We start from the raw sequence: 25,101 nt of genomic DNA, 5'->3' as shown, positions 1-25,101 counted from the left end.
GAACTGATGAAACACGGGAGAAATTTAAACATTTATGAACGGGTAAATTCTACGTGCTCACGCAAAACAAACGTCAAACACAAACGATAATGAGTGGTGCTGTTGAATTTTTTCCTACCATGTAATAATTCAAATGTTATTCTCAAATGAAGTGATAGTGAAACCAAGGGATCACTCTAAAGAAGCAATTGTGATATTAAATTTATAGTTATATCATCAGTGTATGAAGCATTTCAAGATATTAGAACAAAGTGTCCGAAATATGATGTTGTCCGAAATATGATTCAGAACGGTATTTTGTGATGTTTTAAATCGAATAAGTGCCATAGTAGAAAGCTCAAAAGCATATTGAACTAAGTTATTAAAAATATCAACCTGTGCATAAAGTTTAGATTTGTTTTCTGCACCAAAATGCCTTAAGCGTCCGAAATATGATTCAGAGCGTAATATGACCTGTAACCGTAACCAGACCTGTAATATGGATTTCATAAGAAACAACCATCCGAAATATAAATTAATAAAAAGATTAGTATAAACATCATATTTTGATATTTTATTGTTTTTTAATTCACTGCACATTCTATTTGTGTTTAGGTGCCAATTTAATCAAATATTCATTGTAAATCCTATTTATTTTGAACGAGAAAAGTGTCACACATATCTAGGTGACGTGGCGACGAACGTGTTAACAGTAGCTGTTGGTTGATGTAATCGATTCGGTGTAAAATTAAAACTATATCATAGATGCGTAACAAAAGAAAATGTTCAAAGATACCATTTCTTGAATATATAAAATTAGGCATGTTCCTTGAAAAATATAATCTGTTTACAATTGTAGCAAATGATACATTACCATGAGTTACACATATCCGCTCAAAGAAATATTTCCAATGGTAACTATTTGAATGAAACGGAAAAGAATAGGAGAAAACTGCAGGTAGCTGCAGCTTCCGGAGGATGTGATAAAAACAATGTAATGTAATATAAACAAACCACATCATACCGGGACGCAATAAGTAAAAGGACAAGTGTTTCTCAACGACTGGTTAATTCAAAATTGTGAACACTCCGACGGAACCGAATCTCAATGCTGCTGCAGAAAAGAAATCCCTTTCATCTCCTAACAATGTAAGCTAACGTTCCACACTAAAATACCTGGGTTATATAGGTGAAAATAATGGACAAAGAATATTTTACCTCCATTGTTTTGACTTTCCGCACGTCTCTCCGCTCACCTTGTCGTTTTAATTTTGCTGATTTGAAGTGGCTAGATTGATATTAATGAACGAAGGGAATCCCGAAACACAATCTCAGCTGCAGTCGCTTTGTTTACGCCGTGGTTCTTCTTCGGAGTAGCTTCCTCTTCTTGAGCGTGGCTGCGGTTATAAAATAAAGGTAAACGAGAGAAGAAACCGAAGAGAGGCTCTGCGAATGTGTTATTCCTGTTCGCAGACCACTCGGAATGTGAGCTATGACTAAATGGATGGCTACCAAAGTCGAAGTATTGTGTTTCAGTGGCAAGGTCAATGACAGCATTCATTAATCTACCGAAACAATGTAATTGCTTTTGTCGTCAGATGGCATGGGAGGTCATTAATTTTTAAAGCGATATTATCAGTGTAAAACGGAACCATAATATAAACTGAGGTAATGTCATGGCCCATAATGACAAATTGTTGAATCTGATGAAATGCAACATGAAACGCTAAATTTTGTCAATGATGGTCAAACAAAATTACCACCCAACCGGATGCCAATTAAACAAGCTACCGATGCTGATATAACAATTAGTAGTGATACAATCTTTGGAAGTTCTATAAAACCGAAACCGGGCCACCTTATGTCAAGCATTTAGTGAAAAGTGAACAGTGCAACAATGAGGGGCGAAAATATTTTGATTATATTTATTGGCCTGTTTATCAGAACGGTACTCAACAAGCTGGGTGTTTATTTTTTTGAGCAACATTCAAAGAATAATCGATTTCAGGTTATCGGATCTGTGCGTTTTACCAACTTATCATACGAACTCAGTTCGGACTACGTCAAGGGGACAGTCAATGTTAAAATGGATAATGGAGTGTACTCGGTTGGAATGAATTCCGATCTGCTGAAGAAAATTGACGGTAACTTTTGGGTAAGTAGTTAAAAATAAAGCGTCGCTATAAGTTACTGTTGCAGCCAGTGAAAAACTTATCAACAACATTACAGGTTACCCCGATTCTCTCGAAGAAAATCAAAGATGCTTACATACCGCTCACTGATATAAAACTGGACACGTGTAAAGAAGATCCCAGCTCGGCCGAGAATCCTGTGGTTCGATTCATTTCAGCAGAAGTGAAAAAACTCGTCACCTTCGGATTGAAGTGCCCCTATGAACCGGTGAGTTTTTCATTACATCTTAATCCACTTTCGGTAACGGTTTGAAGAGATGTCCAAACTTTCTTACCAACCAATATATGTGAATGTTTTGATTTCCAAAAATGTTTATCGACTTTCGCAATATTTTTAGTTTACTTAAAGAAAGTTTTCCAGAAAAGTCAATGTCAATGTACACAGTCTGTTTAGATGAATTATATAAATGCCCCACACACTACATTCAGCTGTTAGTTAGATATATTTCGGATACCGCACGTATAAACCTTTTGTTGACCCATTTGTTTACAACTTCGTTCGATCCAAAACGCAAATGTGTGGAATATTCTATCGGAATGCTCCAAACGTATCGCGAACAGGGACGACAAATTGTTTTGTGTAAATCCATAGATTTTTTTTTAAATTCGCAGATTTTTGATACCCACGATTTCTTTTTTGCAATGCACCGAAAAAAATCACATGTTTCGCAAATAGCAAATAACTTTGAATACGAATTTTAGTTCGTGAAGCTAAGTCGTAATATGAATAATAACAAAACTAATAACAAAACAGAAAATGGAAGTTTGGAAGAACAAAAATTTTGTACAATGGGATTTCTTTAACGCCAGTGATCAAAATTACACAAATGGCTTTCGTCAAAAACATAAATATTACAGCTCGACACGATGTGGGTTAAGGTTGTTCATTAGGGTGCCAATGAAAATGGTCATCACGAATTTAAAAAAAAAAAAGTTCACCATCTCGAAAAAACACACTATGCCAAACATCAGCTCAATTGAACTTAAAGAACCACTTTGCGGTCAAAGTTTGAGTTTTTTGAAAATCGAAAAATCACCCAAGGGGGGAGTAAAGGAAATCGGGGTTCTTATTATGAAACTTGAGTGAAAAGTAGTCAAATATTTAACTGAGGTCAAGCTGAGATTTAACTAAAATTCTGATGGAATTTTGCTAATACCGGAATTTTTCTAAAGTCTCAGTGGAATATGGATAAAATTGAAAATGGAAAAAATACATTTTGACATACTTGTTGCAAATAGGCTACATTTTTACTGCGTTTAGTTAAATTATTTTTTAAAAATACTTCCAATATAGCTGTCTCGAATGATACCATAATTTCGAACGGTGATTCTTTGAAATCCAAAGCAACTAAACTCTTGAGTATTCCCGGGAAAACTAGCAAAAGAAAAAAGAGCAACGGAAATAATCGCAGATAAAGTGTCATGTCACGAAAGTCTACTAGAAATATTCCTGCTCGGAAAAACCTCATGGGTATAAATGCCGTACGGAAAAAGCGCAATTTTTTTATTAACTAACATTTCCAAAAATAACTAAATTTCCAAACCGAAGTACCTATAACTGTGGAAATTTCTTCGGATCATGAAGCAATAGTTTTGAATTGCAATGAATGATATTCTCCAAAGCAAAAATCAACCTAGTATACGTAACGCAACAGGCAAGCGTATGCAGACCGACGCTCGCTGAAGCTAGGTCGAACCTTACTAAAGCGTCATCTCCCCAGTATCCTAAGTAAGTCTACTTGCGAGAGATCGCCGCTTCCGACGGCGGGTTGGCGACCGACCGGGTTATATGACATAACGTGGTAGAATTCGGTACCGCATTCTGTTCAAAAATGTACACAAAAATACCATTAAAGCCATTACTAACCTTTTCTTCTGTTTATTCAATCATGCAGAAGAAGACAAAGAGTCATCATGTGTCATTTTTAAACACAAGTCTAAATAGTTAAGACCTACATAAGCTACACTAAGTCAAATCAATCTATGACTACAAAAATATATTATAGATAAAAATAGCATTATCTCCTTTGTTACCACGTTGTGAGGAACATTGTTTGTAATAACTTTATAGCCCTGTAAGATCGCGACTACTCAAGCTATTATAATCTGATTTACGTGGGTATACCCTTTCGATCTTCTAAATCAGCAGCCATTTAAATTCATTTATTGCATTTTTACAAAACCAAACAACATACTCGATATTATGACATCCTGGGCAACAATTACACAAATTGTTAGTAGTGTGACCTATACGATAAAAACATGAATTGAGCACAAATTGATTGGACAACATACAATATAATATAAAACTATCGGTAAATGGAGAATAATTCATTTTACGCATCAACTCAAATTATGAGTTAACGCCCGAATTTAGGCAAAAAGATTGCTCGTTGCGTCGGAGAGGAAGCGAGTGAATAGTGCAATCGAAAGAAAACATATCCAATTAATGTGCGATTCACATAGCACGTTACGGAGAAGAACGTCTACGTTCCGTCAACGTCTCCACCAATTCACACATGCAGTCAATGCTTCCACCAGCACCGTCACGTCAAATGCCAAACGAATGATTTATTTAATTTTATTCATGGTGTCGCCACCTACAACAATTTTAAATTGCAATGCCCTCTTTCAAATCAGCATGCCTAGAATCAGTTCTAAATTTTGAAAAATTCAATGAGAATCATTGAATTCAATTATTTAAATGCTTAAACCCCGTAGTCCGACCCTTATGCAACAATAATAATAAATAGAATAATTCTTTCAACTAGTCGCGAATGATTTCCACTCCGAAATTTGGAGCTAAGAGATATGTTGGCATAAAAGGTACAGTAAGTTACTTATAAAGCGATATGCTGAGGCACCACTCAGTGTCGCATTGGAGTCGGTTTTGGCCGGTAATTGGACATTTGCGACTGGTGGCGACTTTCAATGTGGGGCCATAATTTGGGCCCCGAACTCAATGTTTACAAAAATGTCCAACTAGAGGTAAAAATGTCTAATTAAACGTGTTGCATCACAGATCTGTTCAATTAGCTTAATGTCGATGTAGATGTAAATTACTGTACAACCAAATCAAAACAAAAGCCGAGACACAAAGCCCAGACAAAAACCAAACGAGCCGTCCGCCTCCGTCAATTATTCTCTTCTACAAACCCTGCCGGTCGTTTTCGTTGAACGTATGCTGACGGGTCGTTACGTTGCTGGTGTATGTGAATGTTTTCATGAGAATTGCATTGTAGAATCATTGACGTATCGTGACGTGACGGGACGTGAACGTGACGTGTATGTTGTATGTGAATCGCACTTAAATCGTCAAATTGTTAACTTTTTTTACCATATTCACTATTCATGTTTCAAACAAAAAATAATTTGGATAATTTTTTTTTTGTCTAATGATATATAACACAACATATGTCGCAATAACCATTTTGAGTAATATGCGTTTGAAAACTCTTAATAAATCGTTACATTTTTCGTTAGTGACCCCCCTATATAGAAATCAAAGACATTGTCCTATGTCAAAACTTGCGCTTTTCCGTGCTGCATTTACGCCCATGAGATTTTTTTCCGCGTGGAATTATTTCTAGTAGGCTTTTGGGACATTATGTTTTATCTGTGAGGTTATTTCCGTTTTTTTGTTTATTAAATTGTTTATTTTTACAGGCTCAGTTACATAAGTTTAAATGAGCTAACTCCTAACTGAATTTTTACTAGTATATATAAACATTTTTCCTTAATTCTAATGTTAATAAAGCAGAAAACCGATTACTCGCGGTCTACTCGAGTTTAGAAGGGTGACATATTTTCTTCAGGAAAATGAAGTGATTTAAGGATATGTTGACAATGTTCACACTCATATTCACACTCACACTCATCACACTTAATTCTGTTATTTCCGTTGGGCCCTTTTCTTTTGTGGATTTCATCCGGCCAATAAAACGACACATTCTATTTCACTACAAAGAACGTGAAAATGATTTTATTTATTGATAAAAATTAACTATTGAATCATAGCAACAGTAAATTGGCCTACAACTCAATAATTTGAACTCAATCAATCGGATATAGGAAAACAGTATTATAACATAGTGAGTTTCCAGGAGACCTCATTCAGTTGTACAAAACAACGATATTATCAGTGTTGGAATATGGCAGTTTCTGCTTCCGATCAGCTGCCAGGATTCATATTCTCAAGCTGGAGAGAATACAATATCGTTGCTTGCGTATAGCAATGGGGTGTTTGCATTCGACACATACGATGAGTCTCGAAGTCTTGGCAGGAGTACCCCCGCTTACTCTTCGATTCACAGAATTATCCTACAGATTTCTCATCCGTTGCAAGATCATGTATCCATTGGTGATTGATAACTTCGAAAATCTACTCCAACTGACTCCTCAGTCAAGTTTTATGTCTTTGTACCATGATTTCCTTACCCATGAAGTGCACCCTTCACCGGGCATCTCCAACCAATTTTGCTTCCCATACTTTTGCAATTCCTCTGTCAATTTTGATCTGTCCATGCGACAAAAAATCCATGGAATCCCAGATCATCTACGCTCCGATTCTTTTCCGCCGATTTTTTCGGCAGAATATGAGAAAGTTAAATCTGATAAAATGTTCTTTACTGACGGTTCATTCATAAACGGGTCCACTGGCTTCGGCATCTTCAATGAAAATTCCAGTGCCTCTTTCAAACTCAAAGATCCTTGTTCCGTATATGTCGCTGAACTGGGTGCGATATACTACGCACTAGGGATCATTGAAACATTGCCCATCGACCATTATTTTATTTTTTCAGACAGTCTCAGCTCAATAGAAGCAATTCATTCAATGAAAGTTGATAAACGCTCATCTTATTTCCTAACAAGAATAAGACATCTATTGAGTGTTTTGGTCGAAAAATTATTCATTATTACATGGGTTCCCTCTCATTGCTCGATTCCGGGGAATGAGAAAGCGGACTCGCTAGCTAAGGTGGGCGCTTCAGAAGGCACACTTTTTGAAAAGCAAATTGCTTATAACGAATTTTTTCACATTCCTCGTCAGGACACACTCGTTAGTTGGCAGAGCATGTGGAGTGAAGATGAGTTCGGTCGCTGGATACACACGATTATCCCTAAGGTTTCGACGAAAGCTTGGTTTAAGGGATTGAATGTAGGTCGTGATTTCATTCGCGTGATATCTCGGCTTATGTCCAATCACTACAAACTAAACGCGCATCTCTATCGCATTGGGCTCGCAGCAAACAATCTTTGTGATTGTGGCGATGGCTACCACGACATCGAGCATATTGTGTGGTCGTGTATCCGGTTCCATGCTGCTCGCTCTCAGCTCTCTAGAGCACTGAGAGCAAAAGGCAGACAATCGGATATCCCCGTCCGGGATATCTTAGGTAGCCGTGATCCTGATCTTCTGCTTCATCTATACCTGTTCCTCAGAAACGCCGATGTCAACGTTTAATGATGTTTCCTTCGTTGTGTCCCTGTTTCATATGCTTCCTATCCGATCTATAAACTTTTACTTAGTCGCGGCAATACATACACACACTCTTTACAGATACACGGCCCAAAGGTTGTGCAGTCCACTGATCATTCAACAAGAGCCAAAGGTTGTACCGCTCATGACAACTCTACACGAGCTGATGTTTGCGCCGGCTAGTGACCATTCTATCCTGGATTCCTCGAGTCGAGAAGACGCACCACGCTAGATATGGGGTACAGACTAGGGGGCGTTGCTGATTAATGGTCAGCTGCATCCCAAAAGGAAGTATTCCGTGTCGGGCACAGGTACAGAGCATTGGAGACAGCAACATCACAATTACGAAAACACTTGTAATACTAACCTCGAGCCAACCGCGAGTAATCGGTTACATATTACTAACATAGTTATAAGGCAATCATTGTCGAAATATTGAGCTCCCGGCCCCGTCAGGTTGACGCCATATGAGCCTTAATAAAAATATATATTTTGGATAAAAAAAAATAGTGAAATTCTAGAACATTCACATAAAACAAGGTCACTCGAATATCGTTTATCCGGATAGAATATTCATCCGAATGATAAACAATCTCGAATGAGAAAAATATATTGAAATAGATTCATTTGAGCACCACGTGAAAGTTAAGCCAATTTGTCAAAGAAGGGATAATTTCTGAAATTATTGAATCCAAATACATACATTTGGTAAATCTAATTGAGTTATTTAAAGCGAAAATATAAACGTAAAATAATATTTATTTTTCTTACCAATTCTTTTCACATTTTCAGGAGATTTATGCTTTAATTATTTTATGTTGATACTACCTGCTACATTTTCCAGAAAAAAAAGTTCCAAAGCCTATGTAAATTTATGAATTATTTTTTACCCTCAAAGAGCAATACGAAAAGGAGGAAAAAAGAAGCCATATTATTCGTGTCTGCAATAATTTCTAAAAATCAATCAGCAAAGTCTCCCACATCATTTTTAAATTTCGTCATTACAATTTTTTATGTTATACCGTATTCTGTACCCATAATCTGATTTGTCGAAATTTTTCCTTCTTCATTCGGATAAACGTTGCATTCGAGTATTTGTTACATCCGGGTAAATGTGTTTCAGGTAAATGTTTTTCGGGTGAATGGTTTTCGGGCAATTTATACACATCCCCTGTGAGATGCAATAACAAGGGGATGGATTGTTCTCGTCATAGTGGAGTTTGAACATCGGTAACTTCTGGCCAAAAATCTCGTGAAATGTATTTAATTATCCTGTACTCCACAACCAGTTCGTTGAACATTTCAAGTACATGCTGTCGATCTGAATGTGACATGTCTCTATAATATGTATCGGTTCGGAGCCTAGAACACCACTTCATATTTTTATATTCAAATCTATAAAATCAATTGCGAAGCAAAGGGACATATTTGTCAACAATACGATCCGAGTCAAAGTGATATCGAATAGCTACCCTTAATTCAATTCTGGTTAAACTAAGCCGCAGGGCCGTTTTAGACTGTTCGATCTGAATTTGCGTTTAAATTATCTCGTACCTAGCCGTTCTGAAGCCGCTCGAGATCCTGCTAGGTGTTGAGTAGTGCATCGTGTCCGTGTCTGCGTCATATCCAATAGGCTTGAGGCTACTTGAGGTGTTGCTAGTAACTGAACAGATACCTGCCTTCCCTTCAATTATTCGACTAGAACCATTAATGCTATGTTTTCGTCCTTTCCTTCTATTTTTATTTTCTTTTTCTTCATTTGCGTCCCACAAGAAGCTAGAGAAACAATATTCCATTGTGCCAGAGCTTCACATTAACCCATTTTATGCCTAGCGTTCGGGAGATCGAACATCAACTTTGGTAATTTTTCATGGCTTTGGAGAGGAACCAAACGGTGAGGTTTTGGCATCAAATTTAACCTTAGACAATTTGCTACCACTTACTATCAATTTCATTCCATTTTGTATAACTTTATTGGGCAAAAAAATCGGTTCAAAGCAACTATGTGCGGAAAGTATATAACCTCACATAACCTAACAAAAAACAAAACCTTATAAAATTCAAAAATATGTGAAGTTTTCTACAGTCTCAATTGGATAAAAGATCACACATTGTGATGTAGGAAAAAATCATTAGATTGAACCTCATTCAGGAACAAAAATGTAGATTTTGGCGAAAGTATTTGTTCGGAGATTTTTCGTTTTTTCGTCATTTTCCAGAAAACGGAAGAACGAAAAAACATAATTCTTGAAGATAGGGGTTTCTGTAACGCCAATAATCAAAATTACACCAACGGCTTTTATTGTGGAGAGTGGAGCATACAGGTTTCATCTGCGACAGCACATTTTAAGTCCCTCTGGAATTTATCCCTAAGCTTAAGTTGCTCTTAACAATATTTCACCGAGATTGGACCTAGTCACTCTAACGCTGTTCATTTATCCGGGGATGCGACCGGCAATAATGTTTCTCAATGATTCCATGTTCCCATGAGACTCCATACAGGATGAGTTAAGTAATTGATTCGGATTCGAAACATAGAAACATATGGAAAGAAAATGTAAGCCTGTTTTCGGGCGAGAGATGGGAACCGCACAAAAAATCGCATGAAAAAGTCGTACAAAACTGCGCGTTGAAACTTGCTGTGCTTTCTGCTGTATGTCAAAACTTGTTGCTATTAGAAATCGTGTCATGCACAACATATTGCATTTGATGGAAATATGGGAATTATTTAAGGAGTGGAAGAATTGGATGCAAACTTGCTCCTTTCGCACTGCCAGCTACGAACAATTTATGATTCAATTCAATTACAACTGAACCCAACTATTCGCTCCCTTCAATAAGCTCCTACTTACACGTCATAACAAACAGAACAAAGCACGAGACTGGTAATTGACTGACACAATAACTGCGATGAAATACATGTGAAACATCGAATCAAAAACACATTACACAAAACAGGTTTGACTGTAAATTATTATTGAGCTTTATAAACGCGGTAGTATGATACGAAGCAATATTATATTAATTATATTTATTGTTCAATCAAGCATTCATAAAATCACAATTTTTGTTCCAGGGTCACTACACCGTGAATGATTTCAGCTTCGAAGATGGCCACTCTATGTTGAAGCTAATTCCTAAAGGAAGTTATCACGTAAGCATCACTTGCCAGCATCAACCCCCCGGAAGCAGCTCGCTGATCAAAGTAATGAGCTTTTCATTTTATGCTGACATCGATTAAAACACCTGCACTCGATGGAATGGTAGCTAATGTAGTAGATAACTGTCCAGGTCTACTAATTTTCAAAACCTAAACAAGAGTATAACAGAATTCGTTTGCGGCATTGCCGCAAGTTGAATACATTTCGTTTGATTATTTATGATATCACTTATAGATAATACTTCGTGCACAAAAAATCTAAATAAAAAATGGATTTTCATCTATTCGTTGTGTTTTAATATATCTGCAACTCTTCCACATATTGAAACAAACAGATCAAACAATTCTGGAGTTGGGCTTGAGCCCTCGTCTTATTTATATATTCCTTTGCTTCCGTTAGGTTACTGACGGACTTTTCGTTTAATGCCGCCCAAAAGGCAAATTGATATTGATTGTATCGGAATGTGCAGAGAAGACCAAATGAGATTTGGACTCATTTGACTGACCGACAAAATTGATTTCCCAAACACGTAGAAGACTGATGGCACATTTGGAAGAAAAACATTGAACTGCCCGGTTAGATGCTGCGCTAAGCAAAATTGATTGTCCACATTAGGTACACAAGATCCGTGAGCCAAGAGCCGGGAGCCGGGAGCAGGCATGTGCGTGTGTATACGAAAAGAGGTATATCAGAACGTTCCCATGAGCTTATCAAATACTATTAACACTGACGCAGGAAAATACGATTAGGAATTGGAACGGGTGTCCCATAAATGAGATCGTCACTGAGAACGTTTTATTTTCCGAACAAGTCCCATTGGAATTCTGGTTGTAACAACATAAAAGTAATCTAATACATGTGCTTGAATGTTCTTCCCCTCTCGTAGTTTGGATAAATTTTCGTGAGGGTGCATGAGGGTATAATAAGGAAATTATTGTCTTCAATGAACACATTCGAATCATATAATAGATAATTTGAAATCACTCATTCGTAGAACTCGGCCCATATTTCTACCTTCTCTACATTGACAGTTTCTGCAGTACTTTCTAATTTACTCTCCACGTTTTCTGAAAACCAAGCACTTTGCATACCATGAACGTACATACATTCTGTCAAATATATACCGGGAATATGTGTTTTCAAAGAAAATACTTTATTTTTGTCCAAATTAATATTATCGACTTTAAAATAGGACCCTTCTGAAGCAATACACTTTTTTCAATGAACAATCCAGTCATTTAATGGCTTTTAATAACTGTTTTCGTGAATTGCCTTCATTTCATGAAGCGAATTCGTTTTTATGTCCTCAATGCTGTCAAAACGAGTCCCACGAAGCGGTAGTTTGAGTTTATGAAATAGGAAAAAGTCATATGGAGCCATATCTGGAAAGTACGGTGCTTGTTCAATCACATTCGTGCCATTTTTGGTGAAAATGATCGATTGTGGTGCAAAATCCAAGTGTGTTATCTTTTCACAAATCTGGCCGTTTGCGAAGAATTTTCTTCACTTTCGAACGGTCCATTACGCCAAGGTTTGGGCCTCCAGAAGAAATTACAAATGGACAACACCACGAATATCGAAGGAAACAGTCCGCATTACATTCACTTTTAATCGACTTTGACGTGTTTTTTTTTCTGTCTCGACTGGTTTGCAGCCGTCCATGCTGATGAGTGTTGTCTCGTTTACATGTTATACTCGTAGACCTATGTCTCGTCGTCAGTAGTTATGCGTTGGATGAACATGGGATCATAATTTGCTCATTCGAGCATGTCTTCAGCAACTTGATTGCGATGCAATTTTTGAAGAAAATTGAGCTCTTTTGGTACTTGCCATGCTGCTATTTTTTTCATGCCCAAAACATCAATCAAAATATGACGAACGGTCTCGTGAGAGAAATTTAATTCATTAAAACTTGAATGACGATTTTGGAGCACCATTCCTGTTATTTTGTCGATGTTTCCATCAGTTGAAGAGGTGGATGGTCGTCCTTGACGTGGTAAATCGTTTATCTCTTCTCGGCCGTCTTTGAACATCTAATAACATTCATACACTCGTTTTTTTCGACATAGTTGAGTCACCAACGTTATTTCCAACGTTACGGCACTAGAAATTTAGTTTGCAATACAAAATTTAACATAATATCTTTGACCAATAGAATTGAACAATAGACTGTAAACAAACTAAATGTGAATGACAGATCGCGCATTCGCGTTCAAAACTAACATTAAGATAAAAAAAAAATAATAAAAATGTTCAGCGGAAATATTTAAAATTATAAATTCCCGGGATATATTTGACTGAATCTAAATCTTTCTGTGTGTTGTTTAGGAAAAATATGAATTTATGTTGGATCAAGCATTAACAATCACTTAAAACTGACGCAGTGCTACACATTTTGACATTTCTTTTACAGTTGAAGTTATTTATTAATAGGATTAGTAGGATCAGTACTCGTCAAATCGTAATGTTATGGGTTTAAAAAAATTTAAAAGTAGTAGTTTTGTTGTGAGGAACGAAGAACGTGTAATACCAACGAAAGTTTTTGAAAACATAATTGAACGAAGACGATAATAAACTCAACAACAACTAGCAGAATACAATATCCTAAGATCCTCTACAACTACTCGCAAGCAAGGTAGTGGAAGACTAACCAAAATTATAAAAGCAAAAGGACTTCGTTCTCTTTCTCGTACCTTCAAAAAAGTAAAAGTTCAACTGTTCTCACCAGTAGGAGAAATGGGGGGAATTCGTACCTCCTAAGCAAATCACCTAATATTTCCAAACCAATACGGTCTAAATAAAAAAAATGTCACATTGTATACTGAGCTACACTCGTTTTCTCTCAATCAATAATGTTTAACTTGTTGCCCCTCTAACCTCGAGTAAACCACGAGTAATCGGTCAAAACCTACTAAACATAGATTTAAGTTGAAATTTTGTATATAAAATCTTGAATTAGCGGCTCCGCAAAGCTTATGCGATTGAGCCTTACAAATAAATGAATTGTAATAAAATAATGTTTAATCATTATATCAAGCTTCGAATTACCAAATATGCCATAAAATAAAAGAGATGATTTTTGGACATAAAAACTTGATGCGGGGTGATTTGGACCGTCTAAATGCGGTTCAACAATAGAAGTAGATATTATAAAAAATTCAAGTTGAGCCGTACTTTTTGAGATAAAAGGGTGGTCCAAATCACCCCGTGTGTCCAACTCACCCCGTGTTACCCTGCATCTGCCAAACATTGAAAAGAGTCAGAATAAGGTGCCAAAAAAAAAGAGCCTCGGAATATACTGAGGAACAGATTCCGATGCTGAAATCCCAATGCCGCTGGTTGATAAAAGAAATATTACGGAAAATGTTTTGTTTTGGACGTCGACAGCTACCGTTTTGTCGAAAATTCCGAACACTTCATTTTTGAATGTAAATTTACTGAACTTTTTGTTATAAATAATTGAATAATGGAAGCCCCGACATTCTTTGGGGTACAGGCTACATTTTAACATCATTTACAGGTATCTATACAGTCTATACTTTACAATACTAAACACTACTAAACAAAAGTGACAGTCAAACCAGTGACAAAATGTTTGCGATAGGAAATTTCGTGAAAAACAAGCATCGTTAATTTTTCAGTTTTTGTAATTGTTTCAGTTATTGTTTGCTGTTTTCACGTTAAGTGCCAGATAAGATACGAATATACTATAAATGGATGAAAAAAATGATCTTTTATGCAGAAAGCATCATTCATATTAGTGTAAAAGTAGTGTTCGGAATTTGAATCAAGTTTCGACGCATGATTCATATTCCGAACAGTAGATGTTTGAACATTATTTTCAGTCAAATACAGCAGTAGTTCATAAATTAGGGGAACAAGGAAAGTCCAATTTTATAGCAACAATAAAAAAGACACAATACCATTTGGAAATATATTACATATGTAAGGCCTATTCTGGAATACTGTAACATCGTTTGGAACCCGTATATGGTCGTACATGAAGAACGCATTGAGTCAGTCCAGAAACAGTTTCTTCTATTTGCACTTCGTAAACTCAACTGGACCTCATTTCCACTTCCTTCATATGAAGCACGTTGCATACTCATAAACATCCAAACACTAAAAGAACGCCGTGAATTTGCAATGCTTTCTTTTGTTAATGACCTAATTTCGCAACGAGTACAGTCAGCTGAATTACTAGAAAAACTAAATTTCTATGTACCTGGGCGTCAACTAAGAACACGAAATCTGTTTCTAACCAAAACATCCAGAACAAATTATGCAAATAACGACCCTATCAATCGCATGATGTGTATATACAATCAGCACTGCGAAATAATTGACACAACAATGAATAAAAAACAGCTAAAAAGAAACATGTACCGCAAAAATAATATTTAACCTAAGAAAACATTGTAACATTAGTGTATAAGTGTGTAGTCTACATTTGTTTGACGAAATGAATAAATAAAATAAAATTAGCGGTTGGCTAGAGGTTAGTATTACAAAGTGTTCTCATAATTGGGATGTTGAAGTCTCCAATGCTCTGTACGTGCCCGACACGGGATACTTCCTATTGGGATGCAGCTGACCATTAATCTGCAACGCCCCCCCCAGTCTGTACTCCATATCTAGCGTGGCGCGTCTCTCTACTCGAAGAACCCATGGTTTCAAAATTTTAATTGTCGTTATAAGCATCTTCCAACCAAACTGACGGGAGTTCTGACGAGTCGCAATCGATGTATGTGGCGAACTACTTGCTGAGCTTCTCTCTGTAGTTCCTGAACACCAACATTGAACTTCGAAACCACTCGGGCCAAAAATCAAGAGGGTCTTTGAGTAAACTCGGGCCATGCCACCACTAATCATCTTTACAGATCAGACCGATCATCACCCCTCTTGAAATTGCGATCAACGCAGATTTCAACGTGTCTCCATATGCAGCCTATGAAGAGGCTTCGTTGTGGCTCAGCGACGCGGTTCGAGATGAAAACCCTCCCCTGTCCCCTGTCTGACATTTGTCTGCGATTTGATTCAGTGAAGTACGATGCTGGAATCTGTCCAAAAAATTGCGGGTTCGACGAACTCGATAGTTTGATCCAGATTGTCGATGAGTTGACTACCGAACAACACGTCACAGAGTTCCAACCGTGGAATGGATTTCCGTGCCGGGTACAACGTCAACAGATGTCAGAAGTCAGAAGTTATCACGAGACACGACTTATATGCAGCAGACGTTGGCTGACTGTACTGGCGGTTCGTGTTATTTGTTTATTTGTTTATTTGTTTAGATATAACATTCATCTGACAAAATCGGCTTAATGAACAAAAATTAGTATAATAGTCGAACAAAAACATAACATTAAAACATAACATTAAATACATCGGGATTCTCAATTCGGTTTCTGAAGCGTAGTGATGATTCTCCAAAGTCATAAAACTGCTCTACGGATGAAAAGGTTCTGATCATTTCCGTGACCGGCTCATGTTGACCATACGATGAACGATGTGCAAGCGGTTGCAGCAAAAACGAGGTTATGGAGAGCGACTGAAGCAGACTGAGCTCAGCCTGGTACGATGTCCACCATTTAGTATATTTCAAGGACAGTACTTCGTCCCACAATATGTGTTCTGTTCAGAGCACTCAGACAGGCACCTCAGCCTTTATCACTACAGGTGAGGCCAAGTGGATCGAAATACTGGGACATTTCAGACACGACAAGACGTTTGGTAGCGGCGACCAGCTGCGGTAGGATTGAAGCTTTGAATTTGAATGTATCCGTTTCGGATGTATGAATGCACCCAATTTCGAGCGAGTTTGAGCTCTGGCGAGATTTTCTACAACTGACAAGAAACACTTGAGAGAACGTAATTTGTTGTACACTTCCTGAGCACGAAACCAGCATGCTGGAAAATCTCTATCAACTGGTAACCAGTGTTGCCACATTTTAATCTGTACCAGAAGGGAAAAATCTTTCTCATCTATACTTTTTCTTCAAAAAATCTGTACCATTGAAATTGTTCGTTGTGGAGAAAAATAATGAAATATCAAAAAATACTCATTTGTTTACTAGAAAATATTATATTTGATTGCTTACTTTATATCTAGATTTACTTACTACAATTACTTCACTACATTACTACACCATCTATCCGGCAAAACGATCATGCACTCTAAGTTTTTCAAATACCTGGGTGTATATTTTGATTCTAAATGTACCTGGGGAAGACACATTGCGTATCTGAAACAGAAATGCCAGCAAAGAATCAATTTTCTCCAAACAATTACCGGAACATGGTGGGGCGCTCATCCAAGAGACCTCATTAAGTTGTACAAAACAACTATATTATCAGTGTTGGAATATGACAGTTTTTGCTTCCGATCAGCTGCCAGGATTCATATTCTCAAGCTGGAGAGGATACAATATCGTTGCTTGCGTATAGCCAAGGGGTGTTTGCATTCGTCACATACGATGAGTCTCGAAGTCTTGGCAGGAGTAACCCCACTTACTCTTCGGTTCACAGAATTATCCTACAGATTTCTCATCCGTTGCAAGATCATGAATCCATTGGTGATCGATAACTTCGAAAATCTACTCCAACTGACTCCTCCTCAGCCAAGTTTTATGTCTTTATACCATGAGTACCTTACCCACGACGTGCACCCTTCACCAGGCATCTCCAACCAAGTTTGCTTCCCATACTTTTGCAATTCTTCTGTCATTTTTGATCTGTCCATGCGACAAAAAATCCATAGAATCCCAGATCACCTACGCTCCGGTTCTATTCCGCCGATATTTTCGGCAGAATATGGGAAAGTTATATCTGATAAAATGTTCTTTACTGACGGTTCATACATAAACGGATTGAAGATACACTTCGGCATCTTCAATGAAAATTCCAGTGCCTCCTTCAAACTCAAAGATCCTTGTTCCGTGTATGTCGCTGAAATGGGTGCGATATACTATGCTCTAGGGATCATTGAAACACTGCCCATCGACCATTATTTTATTTTTTCAGACAGTCTCAGCTCAATAGAGGCAATCCGCTCAATGAAAGGTAATAAACGCTCATCTTATTTCCTAACAAGAATAAGACATCTATTGAGTGTTTTGGTCGAAAAATTATTCAAGATTACCTTAGCATAGGTTCCCTCTCATTGCTCGATACCGGGGAATGAGAAAGCGGACTCGCTAGCTAAGGTGGGCGCTTCAGAAGGCCCACTTTTTGAAAGGCAAATTACTTATAATGAATTTTTCCACATTCCTCGTCAGCACACGCTCGTAAGTTGGCAGCGCATGTGGAGTGAAGATGAGTTCGGTCGTTGGTTACACACGATTACCCCTAAGGTCTCGACGAGTGCATGGTTCAAGGGATTGAATGTAGGTCGTGATTTCATTCGCGTGATATCTCGGCTTATGTCCAATCACTACAACCTAAACGCGCATCTTTATCGCATTGGGCTCGCAGCAAGCAATCTATGTGATTGTCGGGATGGCTACCACGACATCGAGCATGTTGTCTGGTCGTGTATCCGCTCTCAGTTCTCCAGAGCATTGAGGGCATAAGGCAGACAATCGGATATCCCCGTCCGGGATATCTTAGGTAGTCGTGATCCTGATCTTCTGCTCCATCTATACCTGTTCCTCAGAGACGCCGATGTCAACGTTTAATGATGTTTCCTTCGTTGTGTCCCTGTTTCATATCCCTCCTATCCGATCGATAAACTTCTACTTAGTCGCGGCAATACATACACACACTCTTTACAGATACACGGGCTGAAGGTTGTCCACTGATGATTCAACAAGAGCCAAAGGTTGTACCGCTCATGACAACTCTACACGAGCTGATGATTGCGCCGGCTAGTGATCATTCTATCCTGGATTCCTCGAGTCGAGAAAGACGCACCACGCTAGATATGGGGTGCAGACTAGGGGAGCGTTGCTGATTAACGGTCATCTGCATCCCAATATGAAGTATCCCATGTCGGACACACGTACAGAGCACTGAAGACTGCAACATCCCAATTATGAGAACACTTTTTTTTCCAATTCGTTTATTTGTAAGGCTCAATCGCATAAGCTTTGCGTAGCCGCTAACTCAAGTTTTGTTTATACAAAAATTTCATCTTAAATCTATGTTTAGTAGGTTTCGACCGATTACTCGCGGTTTACTCGAGGTTAGAGGGGCAACAATTTTTGTGGGACGGGTCAGGTTAGGGATATGGATATGAGGTATCATTGTCTCAACCGAGGGTTGCCGCACGCACTGTAGCATTGTGCATAATGACCAGGGATAGCATCTGGTGTTCGACTAGCTGTCGACGGTGGGCGACGGTGAGATGAGGGGACAAGACAAACAAACTAATAACGAAAAAGAAAAAAAACACAAAAGCATTAAATTCTTATACTAGACCGTTTCACAAACATATAGATCAACTGCATATAGCAGATGTCGCGAGTTCCCAACACGTCTCTAACAGGAACATAGGGTTGTCTTCCTTGGACCTCAAGGGCATTCAAAAGGTACTCTCTGGCTGCGTAATTATCCGTACATTGCCAAACTGCGTGATCGATGTCATCGTAACCGTTTCCACACCGACAGCAATTGTTTTGAACAAGATTTATTCTGTGGAGGTGCACATCTAGCGAGTAGTGGTTGGACATAAGTCTACTCATTACACGAATGAAGTCACGACTTACGTCCAAACCTTTGAACCACGCTCTCAAAGAAACATTTGGAATAATTGAATATAACCACCGCCCAAGACTTCCAGTGTCCCAATCGGTTTCCCAACTCAAGAGGGAACTCTGACGCAGTAATTGGAAAAATTCATCGTATGAAATCTGTCTATCAAACAATTCGCCTTCCTGGGCACCCACCTTTGCTAGAGTGTCCGCCTTCTCATTGCCAGGAATTGAGCAATGAGAGGGGACCCATACAAAGGTTATTTATTTATTTATTTATTTATTTATTTGTCAATTCATCAACGGGCTGTAAGGGCCCCAATGATGTGCTTAAGGATATATAAAATTCTAAATCTACATTTAAATCTAAACATGAATCAAATGACATCGTGTTACAACTGATTACATCAAATTACAGTCATCACATATTAAAGATACACTTAAAAACAATAATCACGTGACTGTTTGTTCAGTAAAAAAAGAGCTAAATCTCCGACGAAGAAGCGTTCGGGATAAATGGTAATCGAACAGCTGGGCTACCCTGTTGAAAAGTCTTTGTAGACCATTTAATCCACCGAACATGCCGTAGTTTGTACGTAGGGCGGGCAATCGTAACATCAAGTTATTTCGGAGAGCCCGAGGTCGAACGTTGAAATTAATTTTTTCCAGAAGACCGGGACAATCGATGCGTCCTTGTAAGGTATCAGCTATCATCAAAGCCCTGGCTGTGTCTCTACGAACCGACAAAGTTTCCAAGCTGATCAGCTGACATCGACTCTGGTAACTCGGTAATCGGAGGGGGTCAGTCCACGGCAATCTACGCAGAGCATATCTTATAAACCTTCGTTGAACTGATTCGATCCTTTCGACACCGTTGCTGTAGTGTGGAGTCCAAACAGCTGCACCATACTCTAAGATGGAGCGAGTGAGGGAGCAGTAGAGGGACTTCAGACAGTAGATGTCGGTAAAACTTTTAGCAATCCTGAAGATGAACCCCAGAGTTCTGGATGCTTTATTAACCATGTATGTGATGTGCGGTTTGAAAGAGAGTTGCACGTCTAAAATGACACCCAGGTCCTTGACTTCGCTGACACGCTCAATTTCCGTGCCGAACAGGACATAGTTGTGCAATATGGTCTGTCTCGTGCGCGAAAACGAGATGACAGAACATTTAGCGGGGTTAACCTCCATTCGGTTTAGAATACACCAATCGGCAAAAGCATCCATCTGTCGTTGAAGGAAGCGACAATCTTCAATCGAGCTGACCTGAAGGTAAATTTTTAAATCGTCAGCATATGATAGCCGTGGACCTTCAATTACCAGATTTACGTCATTAAAGTATATCAGAAATATCAAGGGGCCCAGATGGCTACCTTGTGGTATACCAGACGTAGCAGCGAAAAAAGGGGATTGGCAATCACCTATAACGACGGCTAGTCGACGGCCAGTGAGGTATGATTGAAACCATTGTAGAAGGTTGCCGTTAATCCCAAGCCTGTCCAGTTTGGCGACAGCTATACTGTGGTTTAATCTATCGAAGGCTGCAGTCAGATCCGTATAAATAGCGTCCATTTGGGCATGCTTCAACATGCTGTCGGTAATGTAAGAAGTGAGGCACAGTAAATTTGTGGTGGTGGAGCGGCCCGTCATGAATCCGTGTTGGTCAGTACTTATGTACGGTTTGCTGAGAGCGTCTAGCGGTTCCAAAATAACGAGCTCAAATAGTTTTGCCAAAGCGCAAAGCGAAGTGATGCCGCGATAATTGTTAATATCTCGTCTATTTCCCTTTTTATGGACTGGGAACATATGCGATATTTTCCAACAGGTCGGAAAAACACCGGTGGCTACAGAGAGTTGAAATATGTGGAGCAGCGGGATCAATAGGTCATTCATGTGCGTTTTGAGAAAAGCTGAAGGAATACCGTCGGGTCCCGGGTTGAACGACGTTTTGAGCTTTGAGAATGACCTTGAAATCATCTCCGTATTGATGTCGAACCTACTCAGAGTTTGGCTAGAACGGGGGAGGTAGCTAGCCGCATGCCTGATATAGTCGTCGGTTAATGTTTCATCGGTGAAAACACTGGCGAATTTTTCTGAGAATAGGTTGCAGATATCCTGCTGAGTAGAGGCCGCAATTCCATTGAACGTCATAGACGATGGCAGGCCAGCTTCATGGCGCTGCTCGTTGATAAAATTCCAAAATTGTTTTGGGCGGGATTTGAGTTTCCTCTGTATTCTGCGCTGATAATTCAGGAAAGATTGTTTCGCGACACGTTTGTATTCGTAATTGATTCTCGCATACTGGCATTGAAGAGATTGTGTGCGGTATCTGGTGAACTTTCTTAATGCGGCCCTCTTTATGGATTTCATTCGTCGAAGTTCGCGTGTTTGCCACGGTTTTCGGGACGTATGGAGGCACTTCTTCTTTGGCACATATCTATCAATGACATATGCCAGGACGTTGGAGAATGTTACAGCTGCAGACTCGACGTTAGCGGTATCTAATATGTCGCCCCAATTGAAGCTAGAGAACAACTGGCTGATATTACGATGGTCAGCATTTCGAAAGTCGTAAGAAACGACTACAGGTGAAATATTGATATCCTGTGACAGTTTTGTGCCAACGGCAACCAGCAAGGGTGGGTGATGAGGGGTAAGTTTCACGAGAGGAGCAGGAGCCTCGCATAAGAATGGGGCTGTGTCCTGCGCACTCACAAAGCAAAGATCCAGGCTACGGCCGTTCTCGTTAGTGACGTGATTAATTTGCGAGAGAGTGGCTAAGCTATAAGTATCTAGCATGAAAGACGCGTTGGAATGGAGGGCTGAGTGACCCAGATCCGGATAAAGGAAACCGTTGCGTGATTTCTTCCAGGAGATTCCTGGGATATTATAATCACCCATCAAGATGATTTCATCTGTTGCTTTAGCGACTTCCAGAACGGAGAAAACTGACTGGCAATGGATCTCGATAAGTTCACGTTCTCGTGTTCGGTCAGGAGGGATATACAATGCGCATAGATATAAAGTGCGGTCGCCAAGTGTGATCGCCGTCCATACCTGCTCTAGACAAGACCATTTTTGGTTTTCTACAGCCCTCGTCTCAAGTCTAGAGTTCACGGCTACTAAAACGCCTCCGCCTCTAGCCTTACGACTATTATCAGCGTTCCTATCGCAACGAAAAACATCGTAATCGCAGCCGAACACTTGGTGAGAGAGTATACGTGAGTCCAACCAAGTCTCCGTGAGAACTACTATGTCGTAGCATTGGTCTGATACAGCTACCCGGAAATCGTCGACCTTGTTGTTGATACCGCCAACGTTTTGGTAATATACACTAATTTCCTGATGACGGTTGGAAGAAAGAGCGTTGAAATGCGAGGTTGTGGTAGCTGGAACAACAGTAGCATCGAGGTTCGGCTCGGCATCAACCACACCATTGATGTACGCAGCACTATCAATGGGACCAATATCAGGAAGCGAAGAAACGGTACTGCAATCGTACTTGCCTGAAGTAGCAAGTTGGAAGACTCCCTCACCAACTCCGGACACAGGAACGGAATGTCTTGAGTGGCAGGAGCAGTCAGCGGAGAGACGACAGCGGTGCTCGACTGTGCCGGGCGGTTTGGGAGCTTCCATCATGCTATTTTGCGCGCATTCCGTTGGAAGTAACCACAGACGGCTGGAAACGGTCAGCGGTGACGGTGACGATGTATCCTCTGATTCGGTGAATGATGACCGACAAACAGCAGAAACGACGGGAGCATCAGAGTAAGGTGCGGTATCAGCCGCACCGTCGATGTAGGCAACACTATTAGTGGGGCGGATTTCAGAAAGCGAAGGAACGGTACTGTAGTCGTACTTGCCTGAGGTAGCAAGTTGGAAGACTCCCTCACCAGCTCCGAACACAGGAACGGAATGTCTTGAGTGGCAGGAGCAGTCAGCGGAGAGACGACAGTGGTGCTCGACTGTGCCGGGCGGTTTGGGAGCTTCCATCATGCTGTTCTGTGTGCATTCCGTTGGGAGTAACCGCGGTTGGCCGAATGGGCAATGGCTATGTGACATTGTCATACTTATTGAAGAAATGCAACTGAAAACGTACCGAGAATCAGGAACGAAATTAGATCCAGAGGAACTGTACTTGCCTGTGCAAACTGGCTGGAAGACCCCTTTTCCAAGCCCAAACGCAGGTCCGGGACGACTGCTGACCGACGGCGTGAGGGGCACGACTGGGATGGGAGGAGAGGGGCCTTCCGAATGACTCAAACTATTGCGTCCCGGGCTGCAGTGAACTAACTCAAATTCATGATAGTCGCGGTCGGAGAAGATACCGTTTCTGGTGGCATCAACGGCGTTGTAGACTTCTTGTACTTCGTTGGAACTCCAAATTTTTGTGAACCGTAGTTTTCGAATTCACGAAATAGCAATCCTTCGGGCCATATAGATGGGTCAAGTGCCTTTTCCCTGAACGAGTGGTCCAGTCCAATTTTAAAGGACAAAAAAGTGAGGGAATCCAACTCTCTGCCTTTTGGAATGAGCTTGACCACTGAAATATTATCCTCGGTCCCGAGATTAGCCTTAACCATAGTCGATACCGATTCCACGGTGACGTCTGGGCGAATTTTTGATACGTATAACCAGAATTTATGATCAGCATCATTATTGCAAATTGGCACAGAAGCAACATTTGCCATCGGCTTTTTGCTTCCTATTTGGCAACTCTCAGAAGCTCGGATTGTGAAATCGATCTCACGAGGCCGTTTCAATGCTCTGCGCTGCTCAAGTGCTGGCCAGTGCGTGCTTGTAGCGGGTGAGAACTGGGCAACGGGCTTAGAATGCAGTTGTTTTATTTCCGACCGCAGCTCAGTAATCGCAGTCGTGAGCGTGCATAGTGGAGATTTTTCATCGGCCTGGCGTGAGATGACGCGAAAATGCGAGTTCTCAAATAACTCAGCACATTGATCACACATCCAGAAAAGGTTGTTTCTGTTAGATGCGAAGTACGATTGCAACGCACGAGTTACACCGGAACATGCATTCATGTGAAAAGACGCACCGCAATAGCCGCGGCAAACGACATAATCGATGCCCGAAATAGCATTAGAGCACTTAGCGCAGTTTTTTGCCATGATAATGCGCCTTTGGGTATGCAGTACAATGCGCGTGCCGAGCTTTTGAAAATTCGACCAGATGCGAGGTTGAGTTTGAGTCCAGTAGATGTCGCTTCGAGCCAGAAAATCGACGTGGAGAGTAAAGCACCTTTGTTGTTTTGTTCCACCGAATAAACACAAACTAGCGGGAAGTAGAAAATGCTACACAACAACTGTACGGATCGATCCACAAACGTAACTGTTCAAACACAGACCTCCACTAGACGATATCAACACGGAAATTAGATTTAAGACGATAAAATAAACACGTAAACAGCGATGGAAATCACGATCGAAAAACAACGTTGTTTACATACGACGAACACTGGAAAAAAAAAAGTTGATATTGATCATTGTTGATAGGTTATCTTATAAGATCTTTCGATCAGTGCACTCATCTGCAGCCTCACTTTTGTGAAGAAATAAGATGGGTGCCTACTAGTTCTCATCGAC

General features: G+C 39.8%; 2 protein-coding genes across 2 annotated transcripts; one reads left to right on the top strand and one right to left on the bottom strand.

Annotated features, from left to right (window-relative positions):
• Positions 1-1,429: 1,429 nt before the first annotated feature.
• Positions 1,430-11,054, top strand: LOC129775048 (uncharacterized). Its single transcript, XM_055779232.1, has 4 exons — positions 1,430-1,927; positions 1,988-2,134; positions 2,209-2,379; positions 10,727-11,054. Exons 1-4 carry the CDS (start codon positions 1,877-1,879, stop codon positions 10,889-10,891), a joined length of 534 nt encoding a protein of 177 aa, XP_055635207.1. The 5' UTR covers positions 1,430-1,876; the 3' UTR covers positions 10,892-11,054.
• Positions 11,055-23,790: 12,736 nt separating this feature from the next.
• Positions 23,791-24,627, bottom strand: LOC129773928 (uncharacterized). The gene has a single exon (XM_055777596.1). It carries the CDS (start codon positions 24,625-24,627, stop codon positions 23,791-23,793), a length of 837 nt encoding a protein of 278 aa, XP_055633571.1.
• Between the last annotated feature and the right edge of the window lie 474 nt (positions 24,628-25,101).

The sequence above is a fragment of the Toxorhynchites rutilus genome, chromosome 3, assembly GCF_029784135.1.
Source record: "Toxorhynchites rutilus septentrionalis strain SRP chromosome 3, ASM2978413v1, whole genome shotgun sequence".
NCBI lineage: Eukaryota > Metazoa > Arthropoda > Insecta > Diptera > Culicidae > Toxorhynchites > Toxorhynchites rutilus.
This window is presented reverse-complemented; position numbering and strand designations above follow the sequence as displayed.